This window comes from Mixophyes fleayi, chromosome 11 (assembly GCF_038048845.1).
Source record: "Mixophyes fleayi isolate aMixFle1 chromosome 11, aMixFle1.hap1, whole genome shotgun sequence".
NCBI lineage: Eukaryota > Metazoa > Chordata > Amphibia > Anura > Limnodynastidae > Mixophyes > Mixophyes fleayi.
In genome coordinates, this window is record NC_134412.1 from 85,949,023 (window position 1) to 85,961,036 (window position 12,014).

General features: G+C 42.0%; 1 protein-coding gene across 2 annotated transcripts in view; it reads right to left on the minus strand.

The window, feature by feature from the left end:
* Positions 1-12,014, minus strand: part of DNAJC11 (DnaJ heat shock protein family (Hsp40) member C11) — a 155,753-nt gene that overhangs the window by 48,678 nt on the left and 95,061 nt on the right. For both annotated transcript variants that reach the window (XM_075190089.1, XM_075190088.1), the window contains exon 3: positions 6,629-6,702. In XM_075190089.1, the coding sequence (XP_075046190.1) occupies positions 6,629-6,702 (74 nt within the window). The remainder of the gene's footprint in view (positions 1-6,628; positions 6,703-12,014) is intronic.

A 12,014-nucleotide genomic window follows, 5' to 3' on the forward strand; every position in this document is an offset into this window, starting at 1 on the left:
CACTTGGCCTGTTTCCCCTCATCTTTTTCTGCCAAATCCGAGCGACAGAAAGGCAATCCTATTTTTAGAAGGACAATTTCTGAAAAATCAGCGGAGTTCAGGATTTATCACTCCCTGGTATTTCTCTCCCAATGTTATCTCTCCAAGACCAATAAAATAAAAGCCTGGTTCAGAGTCAAATTATAGATAATCCGCTAATTTATTCAGTTAGCCTAAATCAATTTTATAGCCTCCGTTTACTAATGCTAAAATACAATTTATTACATATAGGGAGAGAAAAACAGATATGACGGATGCCACGCATTCATTAACCATCGTTGTAAAGGTTTGATCAGGCAAATTATACCCTATAAACGTGTTTATTCCCCTTTAAAATATCTAGACGATCCTATTAGGATTGTTATTTATTTTCGGATCTGCGGCAGGAGTTTGAGGAGCTAACATTAACAAAATTGAGATGAACGAAGCCGCCAATTAGGCGTTTGCGGAAACCTCCGCCTGGGCAGATAGATATAAGATTTCTTTAGGGTTAAGACCATTAAAGCGGTGCATAAATTATATTTAAACCAATATTAAATGTCTTTAAATAAAATTTTCCAAACATATATATACCTTTACTATTGGATTAAATGTTCTATATTTACACAGTGGAAGTTCTGTTATATTGCAGAACTGGGTACACACCTAATGCAACCTTACTTCAGAAGCGATTTCTGTAACAAGTTCAACAACGACTGAAAGTCCCGATGAGAATGCCGATTCATGTGTACACACCTACACGATTTATCTTCAGATCTGTGATCTTCATCTCTCATAACCATCTGCTGAAAAGATCGTGGCTCTGTACACTCTACAGATATCTGCCTACACTGTTGGCCGTGAGTGCGTACACATTTCCAAAATTGCCCGACATCGTCGATCGTGAGGTTTAGGAAGTTTAAGAACCCAAATGTTTGGTACGATAAAATATGATGGTGGGAGTGTACACACTAATGCGGTATCTCACTAAACGGTCGTGAATCCTGTGATCTGTACGATTATGGCATAGATGTGTACAAGCTTAAAATATAATCATCATCATCATCTATTTATATAGCTCCACTGATTCCGCAGCGCTGTACAGAGAACTCACTCACATCAGTCCCTGCCCCATTGGAGCTTACAATCTAAATTCTGTAACACACACACAGACAGACAGACTAGGGTCAATTTTGATTGCAGCCAATTAACCTACCAGTATGTTTTTGGAGTGTGGGAGGAAACCGGAGCACCTGGAGGAAACCCGCGCAAACACGGGGAGAACATACAAACTCCACACAGATAAGGCCATGGTCGGGAATTGAACTCATGACCCCAGAGCTGTGAGGCAGAAGTGCTAACCACTGAGCCACCGTGCTGCCCTAATTGACAAAGTAAACTATATTTTAGAAGCACAGAACACAACACATTTTTTGGCATGATAGTGTCCCTTTACGGCCAACTGGGTGGTCAGGCAAACCCTGATGGGCCTCAGGCATTGTCGATCTGGGGATTTAGTTGTCCATCTAAGGCCAGTAACATGCTCCGTCGCTATTGTTTCCATCACACCAAGCACTCGGATCTTTGCCACTTTTGTCCAGGATTGCAGTGAGAACCAGCTAGTAGCAATTGGGAACGGGGGTGATCATTACGCTTCAGAAAGGACAAGGAGCACTGCGGTCCGGTGGCCTTTAGAGGAGCGTGCACAAACATGAGTAAAAGAGAAGGTATGTGTGTAAAAAGACAACACATGTACGTTATTAGACTTCTCCAATTGTTCTTACTTTGGTAGACTATGTGACGTGTAGCAGAGGGGGCTAACTGGCTAAGGAGACCAGCCTTTGTGAGGACGTAAGCGTAAGTTTGAGTGCTCACTCATAATCTAAGATCGAGTTCCTCTCACTAGCAAGAGAACACTGAGCGGACGGGGAGATGTCACCATTATTGCTATTGACAAAGAGGCTTAGAATGAATCTACAAGAAACAGTTTTGTTTTTTTCTTTGTTTTTAAATGAAATTGCAATATTTAATTGTGTAAGATTTTTCACTACTAATTAAAACTGTATTTTACAATAGTTTTCTTTTAAAGCTTAGCAGATGGGAAAAAACATTGTTTCCATAGCGCTAGTAAACACTGCGCAATAAAACGGCTACGAGAAATACGGTTACTGCCACTCTGGAATGAAGTTTTGCGCTTTGTACGACTTTGCTGCACAGTGGGCTGATCAGCTGGTCCCTGCCGGGTAATAATGATTTCTCTTCATTACCCAATCCTTAGACAGGCGCTTAGAGGAGCCCATGGTGGTTGTACGTAGACAGAAGAATTCTAACAAATTCAATGGTCACAGTATCTGTTTAACTAGGTCAACGGCTCCCAAACCGTTCATTGGGGTGCCACGGCGTTGTCACATGGGTGCCGCGGCCGGGGTCAGTGGTTAACAAGGCGGGGGACCACTTGGTAATTATTTTGGCTTTGGAGTGCCTAGAAATATGGACAGCCTAAGAACGCCTTGAACTGAGAAAGTCTGGGATCCACTAAACAAGGTAATTGTGTTCACTTGAATGAATCAACCAGCAACTGGGTAAAGACCAGCGTGTCGCAGCCCGCAACAACCAACATATTATTCTCCAAAATATAAAGCATATCATGCTCTCAATAACTAGACTATGGAACCTGTACTACAGAATCAACCCATTACCACCCCAAAAAATGACCAGCACACCATAAACTGCAACATTATAACCAGAAAAGCAATGTTGTTCTGTCATATTGCTGCTAAAATATCTCTTGCCCTGTTGCTCACTACACTGTGCCACATTCTCAAGTTAGCTCCCTGATCGGCCATTAACTAGCCACCCCTGGTTGCATATTTAGGAATCAACTTTATCTGTCGCCCGATTGTAAAGATAACTAAACATTTTCTATCCTAGCATGGTGCAAGTCAGTGACTGAGGACATCAGAGAGGCTTTCACAGAGATATGTTCATTTTTAATAGTGAAAATTTGTAATTTTCAACAGGAGTGTACCAAACCGGCGTAGTATTTACTACCGTGGCATCACATTAGGTAACTAAACCCTACATTCTATCCAGCCTATACATACAGAATAGTGGCTGCACGCAGCAGGCAGGTGGAGATTTGTTGTATAGCACTGAAAGAGTTTAACCTTTACAAGGGAGAATTAATAACTCTAAATTACGTTATCCGTGACAGTTTTGGTGACATACTGAAGAAAAAAAGGTGCTGGTCCTTTTCGTTTGAAGTCATCAAATTGTAACATGATTTACAAATTTAGGAGACACTGCGAAGGGCTCACTCCAAGGTGAAAATGTCTGGCAGTCAATTCTCATCAAACTCAAAAAGATGGATTAAAGAGAGAGTCTGCTGGGATAAATAATTTCTTAAAAAGAAGTAAACACTTGTTCTTCTGTGTTTTGCCATCACTTCTGGTTTTCCCGGTTTACCCAACGGCAGTGTAATCCATATTTGTACAGAGTGAAAGACGGTTTATATCACCCCTGCCCACGTGTGGTGAGAACGGAGGCAGGTGGGTCTAAATGGCACAATATGGAGGCAGGAAAGAGTTTTCACTGAAAACGGTTTGCTCTCACGGAGTCCACCCTAATCCAGGAGCCCAGTAGACATCTATGAATATAATCAATGACTGGTGTGAATACCTGTATATACAGCAGTAAAAGATATCCTTGCCAATCTCTGACATCACCAGTCATCAAAGACAATATCTTTCACTATGGTGTCTAGTTTAGGACATACCTCGCCCATGGCAGAATGGCTCAGTTGCTAAAATTTTGTTTAGGTCCAAAGTTTAGTTCAAACTAATTATCGATTATTTGCTGTGGCTCAGTGCAAATTCTGCACCTAAATTCCTTAAGTCCATTTGTTGCACATTATGATTGAACAATACCTGCGGCTTCTCTCCTTCATTCTTTTTACCTCAGCCAGAGATCACACTGCCAACAGTATGCCCAGCACTACCCCTGCACAAAGCAGCGGCCCTCACGAAACACAGCTGAGACACCATTCCTTTCTCTCAGTGCAACATCCCCCAAAAACACAGAATTAAGCAAAAAAACAATCATGCCAAAGGTCCTCATATTTCACAGTAAAGGGTGTATTCTTCCATATATAAAACAATTCACATTTCCCTTTATGTAGTGAGCTCTTTTGGACAGTACAGAAAGCTCTGTTATATCCCTCACATCCCGCCCCTTGACGTCATTTTCCATCCAGCATAGGTATTTGCAAATCCTTTATAGCTCATCCACACAAGTGGTTTCCCTATCTGCATTCCAAAAGGAACTCAACCGGAGAAACCGGCTGGAGAAATTATATACTAGACTATACTTTCTCTAGTCTTTAAACCTTCAAGCGTTCTCCGAAACCCCACCTCTTCAGACAAGCTTATAATATTCCTCAACCACCATCTTTATCTCTCTAGGTTACCCTATTATCACCCTCTACACAGCTAACAAAAGACAACAACCCTCTGACCAACATTGCTACACACACAGCCCACTCAATACTTTTACCTTTGCATTCTAGCTGGTCCAGTGTGCAATATGATGTAGCACATGCCCTTGTGTTTCAAACTCCCATTGTCCCATAGATTGTAAGCAGGGTTCTCTTACCTCTCTGTATGTATTACCCAGCATTGTTTTATTAATGTTTGTTCCCAAACGTAAAGCGCTACGGAATCTGCTGGCGCTATATAAATAAATGTTGATGATGCCGATACTGTATAGAGGACACTTCTATATACTCTATTTCTAGGGTGGTTTTCTCAACGAATGTTCTAGAAAACCCTGGTGTGGACGAACCATAAAGTTAAACAAAATAATTATAGTTTTAGAAAGGCATAAAATTTCATGGCAGGAAAATGGATTTCATTGGACAATAAACAGCTCAGTGCCCTGCGTTTGCGTTCAACATTCTACTAGCTGTCACTTTTTGATAAACATTCGTTACAGCCACGGCCAAGGTAACTCCTGACCCTCAAGTCTCTCGACCATGGGACGCAAGCAGTGCTGCTATTTCAGAAGAGAAAACAGATATTGAGATTAGGTGTTATTCACCTTTAAATTTAGGCATATTTTAAAGTTGGATCTGTCAAATTTAAAAAATATAATCCGAACAAAGCTTATAGTAAAACATAAAAATGTTGTTATTTTTTCTATTTTGGAATAAATCTTTATGGCTTTGCAATTGTTGGAGAGAGCACTTAACACGTAGCGATGTAGATCTATAACTATTTTACTTTTTTAACCTGTATTATTGTTAATTAATTACTGTACTAAGCTTTAACAGGTTGTAAAAAATAAATTATAAAATGCATTATCAGTTCAGAGCCGACGGCTGTTTCATTATCTGACTTCATAGTTATATGTTATTTATGGTTTTCTGGAAACTATAGAACATGCCCGGCTAACCTCTCTAACTTCAGTATGTTTTGCTTGTTTCTTAGCCCTCTTTTAGCCTCACTTTCAGACGAGCAACACATGGGCGCTATGTGATTAAGCCACGGGAGTTACTGCTACATTCTCGATGATACGCTGCAGGCTGATTCACACAGCTTCCAATCACTTGGTGCTTACGTTGCCTGCTAGCTGCAGGCAAACACAGCAGGTAAGCACTGGGTTCTATCGGGATGAAATGTTACTTACATTTGATGAACGGCAACTGAAAACAAAATGTTTAAAGTTAAAATGCCTATTAGTGTCTATACCTGCACCATTTCACACGCCTATATGGCAGTAGTCACCTGGAAGAAAATAATTGCTTTTATCTCTACTATGATGTAAGGTTTCTGCAATGAGATGCTTATTCAAATCTCAGCATGAAAAGCACGGTTATACAGACCTTTATATCCTAACTAACTTTCTAATCTCTGCAGAACTCTTAACCCCCTCCCTCCCCCTTGAAAGGAAGAATGAAAACTTCATATCATTAAAACAATCCTAACAAGCTGGCACTTTATAAGAAAATAATGAGCCCCCAACCGGACCTCTTTGTAGCTACCGACAAACCAAAACGGCAATTACAGACTCTAATACACATTATTAAGCTCCGATGTTACACAACAGTTTCATAACAGCAGCGGATCTACCTGTTGTACACTCTGTTAGTGGGAGTCTATGGGGAAGCAATAAGTATCACTCACTAGACACTCTTTATAACAATAGTATTTGAGAAACAATTCTACTAAGCAGCTCAATTTTACCATAACAACATTTTAGTGTGATCTGTGAACCCAGGTTTTATTTGAAGCTGTGACCAATGGAAACTCAAAATGAATTAATAATTAAAATAGTTTAATTACTACAATTAATTTAATACACACACACACAGCACCAGCTGTAACGTCCTGTACTGCAAATATTTGCTTTGCCCAAATAATAGGATGTAGGAATGCAGCGCCACCACAGGCTGTAAGGTGTATTGCACCCTCTTAATGACCCTACAGCTAACTAGTTTGCACAGTTACTTTGCAATAACACCATAAACAGGACTTGGAGATTTTATATTTTTTTTAATTTAAACAATGCCAAAACGTAAGGATATTGGCATACCAGGTTAAACAATACATCTTACCTCCCATCCTTCCATATCCAGTCCTCTCTTTCCATATATGTCATAGATGGCTCTCGACTGTGGATCGCTAAGCACTGCAATGCAGAAAACAGGCATGGTGTAAATAAATAAACAAATGCAATATCCTCTGTGTAAAGCCAACCATGCACACGGTAAACTCTCCGCTCTGGCCGAGGGCGACAAGATTACTGTGCAGTTTGCCCCCACACATACAGGGAGGCAATCTGTACGAGATCCGGTATTACATATAGTTTGGTCTCTCCCAGTGCTGTGCATGTTACGGACCATGGCTGACTTTAGCTCTTAAAGAGACAACAGGTGTGGGGAAAAAAATAATAATAATAAAAAAAAAATCGGTCTCCGTCCCAGCTGTGTTTCATTGGTGCTAATTTCAAACTTTAAATAAAATGTCATATTTAACGACTCTCATTAGGGTGAGGAATAAGGTTTCACTTACGGTGTGGGGTTAGGGTCAGACTTTTAAATAGAGGGTTAGGCTTATGGTTGGTTGGATTGCGTTAAATATACGGTTTATCTCTCCATAGCCCTAAATGAAACCCTATTCCTAATCTTTATAGAGGGCGTTAAAATGGGATTTTATTTACAAATTGGAAACCAGAACCCACATGGATTAATGCTGAGAGAACCCAATTTCTAGCAATGAATACAAAGACCAGACATACTGCTTAAACAACAAATACACAGATAACTTGGTAAAGCAGAGGAGATTATTAAAGGACAGCGAGTGAGTGACTGTAATGTCTATGTGAAGTAGGCCTGAACCGGGGCACGGAAGCAGGCCAACCAGTACAGGGGTGATGGACTAGTAAATGGAGAACACCAGGAAAGAGGACCCTGCTCCTGAGAGCTTATATCCTACAGGGAAGGGGAAGACACAAAAAAATGGTACAGGATGGTGAAGAGGAGGCGATAGCTTGAAGAAGTAGTGAGGAAAGGGCTCGGTAGTGCAGATTCCTCAGTACAGAGACTGGTGTGGGTGGAATACATGTAACCAAAAGGTTCTTATATCACTTTGCACTATTTAGTGGCGAGTCCTTATCAGTGGCCAAATACTCCCGAGTTACTCAGGGTTAGGTGTACTGATAAAACCTCTGAAACAGTAATAATATAAAAACAGAACGGAAGCCGTCACCAGTATGTTCAACACAAAATGAATTGTAGAGGGGTTGTCCACCTTCAGATGACTTCCATTTACTGATATGTACGTGACCTGCAGCCTTTACTAAATAAACTGCTATATTTTTATTGCATCCTCTTGGCTTTCAGGTATTCTTTTACATGAGCAGATAAAGTCAGTTTATTTTCATTGCCCTGAGACACAAACAGGATCAGGACTGGTCCTTTCACCGCTCCAGTCTCCCACCCCTCGCCGTCCCCTGCTCCAGCCTCCCAATTCCTCGCCGCCCCCCCCCCCGCTCCCGATTCCATACTGTCCCCCGCTCCAGCCTCCCAATTCCGCGCCATCCCTAGCTCCAGCCTTTCGATTCCTCACTGTCCCCCGCTCCAGCCTCCCAATTCCTCGCCGACCCTCACTCCCACCGTCCCCCAGCCTCCCAATTCCATGCCGTCCCCAGCTCCAGCCTCCCACTCCTCGACAATTCCTTGGCGTCCCCAGCTCCAGCCTCCTAACCCCCGCCGTCTCCTGCTCCAGCCTCCCACTCCTCGCCATCCCCCGCTCCAGCCTCCCAATTCCGCGCCATCCCTAGCTCCAGCCTTTCGATTCCTCACTGTTCCCCGCTCCAGCCTCCCAATTCCTCGCCGACCCTCACTCCCACCGTCCCCCAGCCTCCCAATTCCACGCCGTCCCCAGCTCCAGCCTCCCACTCCTCGACAATTCCTTGGCGTCCCCAGCTCCAGCCTCCTAACCCCCGCCGTCTCCTGCTCCAGCCTCCCAATTCCGCGCCATCCCTAGCTCCAGCCTTTTGATTCCTCACTGTCCCCCGCTCCAGCCTCCCAATTCCTCGCCGACCCTCACTCCCACCGTCCCCCAGCCTCCTAACCCCCGCCATCCCCTGCTCCAGCCTCCCACTCCTCGCTAATTCCTCTGCGTCCCCAGCTCCAGCCTCCTGCTCCCTCGCCGACCCCAACCTCCCATTTCCGCGCCGTCCCCTGCTCCAACCCCCTACTCAATGCCCTCTCTGCTCCTCTTCTCCATAAGCCTATCAAATTTGACAGATGCCTGCATAGTAAATAGACACCAAAAAACAATTAACCCACCAATGCCATGTACTAGATCTCTACTTGAGGTTGGCTTCAGCAGCAGATAAAATGCTAGGAAATTATTTTTGTCAGATTACCATGAACTCGGACATGCATAGTAAACAGGGGGTCTGTCAGCCATCACTGACGCATCGTCGGAAAGAGGAGCCTGTGTGCTGCAGGAAACAAATTTTAGACAGAGGACCCCTTTAAATCAAATACAGTTACTTACAAATGTGTCTTTACTAGATCAAGATTTATCACACTCAAGAATGTGAAAAGTATTTTAAAAAAACAAACAAACAAAAACAAACTACATTGGTGAACATTTATGAAAATTAGTACAAAGAAAAAAGGTCAAACATATTTCGTTCCTATGGTCAACAACACCTTTTGCACCAGTTTTCATAACCGTCCCCCAAAGTTTAAAAAAAAGACTTGTCTGCTTCATGACGTTTGTTCTTAACGTCTACAAAATGCAAAATAGAACACGGCGGAAATAGAGAGCGCGAAGGAACAATCACAGATAGCAGCAGTATAATCAGAGAGACTGTTTAGATCAAAACCACTCTACAAATTGATTTTTGTACATCTGCCTCGGATGGGTACATTACCTCTGATAAGAATGTATTATCTTTACATTAATTTATCATCTGCCTCATTCTAAGCTGTTGCGCCGGCCATTAAAAACACATTTCAAAGCAAAGATGGTAAACAGGACTCCTGACACACTTCTATCGTTCGGAAACTTCAGGCTACGATGCAAGGTTCTCTCCCAGCCTAATTACAAGAGAACGACTTGTGTGTTTTCAAAACAGACCATTGTATGAATTATGGGCGATTAGTCTGCAAGAGGGAGGGGGTGATGGAAACCTGTAAAATAAAAAATAGCTGAGCATAGTCAATACAAGATGCTGCACATCCAACTTTGGGGGTTAAATCGTAGCCGTTAACACATCACTTAAAGGGTTTGTCATTGATCCAATGACTTTTATCTCTTCCTATCATAATGCAAAAAGCTCTTGGATTAGAGTAGTGTAATCAAGTTCGTTTAATTGCAACTATAAGAAACTAATTTGCTCAATTATGCCTCCTAGCCTAGACAAACATAAATAGTTTCTGTCTCGCAGAGTGATGTCGAAATCCATTTTTTATTATCTTTCTTGCAAAGATATACAGAAAGGATCTCATCAAAAACGTAAAAAAAAGTTCACCCTCAAATAAAATAAATAAATAAAAAAAAAAGACGTTGTTATAACAGGCGTGAAAACAATGCAAATAAAACGTATTACGGCAGACACGTTGCTCTGCGATGACGGTAGAACCTTAATTTAAAATTTCCCAGTTTCATAATCACACAAAAAACAACAACAAAAACACAGTTACGAGCGCAAAATAAACAAACAAAAAAGTATTATAAACTTACTTAGAGACACATTTATTATGAAACATTTATGTAAAATCTATATTCTGCAAACAATGGATAAAAAGGGCAATTAATTAGGTTCACTACTGAACTGGCGTGGAAGACCAAAGTGGGCAGACAGTTGTGGTCTGTTTGGCCCCCAACTCTAAATAAAGTCCTGATTCTGCAATGTTAACAGCCTTGGGTCAGGGCAGGCTGGTCTCTGTGGAAAAACCACATAGGTTCGGACATAGGGGGAGAATGCTGGCGTTGTGCAGCGTGGACATCACTGCGACGTCCTGCTGCGCAAATTGCTAGCCGCTCCGGAGATGCATACAGCCGCTCCGGAGATGCATCCCGCTGAACTGAATCCAATTAACCTATGAGTATGTTTTTGGAGAGTGGGAGGAAACCAGAGCACCCGGAGGAAACCCACGCAAACACGGGGAGAACATACAAACTCCTCACAGATAAGGCCATGGTCGGGAATCGAACTTATGACCCCAGTGCTGTAAGGCAGAAGTGCTAACCACTGAGCTACCGTGCTTATAAACAACAATCTTCATCATTAACAGTCCACATGTAGGAAGCGCTTTCTTTCAGCCAGCCCCAGGACTCATGCCTAGACAGGTTTTGTTTTGTCCACCGCTTCTACAAAGCCGAACAAACAGCCTCAGCTAACAACCTCCGACTGATCGTTCATTTCTGCAACAAAACACCCTTCTCACAATCACCTGCAGCAGCTTGACCAACAGAAAATCTTATTGATTCCTACGCAGAATAAATAGAAGAGCTTCAAGTATTTCCTCAGGACAAAACAGTGATGCTTATTAGCAGCATTGTGCTGGTTTATATACAACCGGTCTATGCAGAAAACACAATAAAACAAATGGAAGCTTCTTCAAGAATTCAGCTATACACTTTGCCAATTTTCAAGTATTCTTTTCCTGAACTTTTGCAAAAACTTAGAAACTTTTAACTATATGGCTAATTAAGTCTCATATGTTCATATATTTTCTGATCCCTGGCTTCGAATTGCAGTTCAGTATTTCAGACTGGAATTGGTAAAGTCTTCAAAATATCCCCCCATCCCCCCCACACACACACACTATTGTGCTGCTTGTGTGTATTAACTGCTGATTTGAGGTAGGGCATTTACAGCAGTTGCAGGAATGCTTCCCTCCCAACACTTCAAAAATAATAATGGGCAAACAAGATAGGGGACCATGGAGAGACAAAGGGCCAGCCCAATCACCTATGCCACTGAACCAGTGGCATATAGTCTAAAAATGCAGGAATTCAGAGAAAACAAGTAGCGTAACAATGGAATTGTGAAGGAGACGTGAAAGTGAAAACAAGTAGCGTAACAATGGAGTTGTGAAGGAGATGTGAAAGAGAAAACAAGTAGCGTAACAATGGAGTTGTGAAGGAGATGTGAAAGAGAAAACAATTAGCGTAACAATGGAGTTGTGAAGGAGATGTGAAAGAGAAAACAATTAGCGTAACAATGGAGTTGTGAAGAAGATGTGAAAGAGAAAACAAGTAGCGTAACAATGGAGTTGTGAAGGAGATGTGAAAGAGAAAACAAGTAGCGTAACAATGGAGTTGTGAAGGAGATGTGAAAGAGAAAACAAGTAGTGTAACAATGGAGTTGTGATGGAGATGTGAAAGAGAAAACAAGTAGCGTAACAATGGAGTTGTGAAGGAGATGTGAAAGAGAAAACAAGTAGCGTAACAATGGAGTTGTGAAGGAGATGTGAA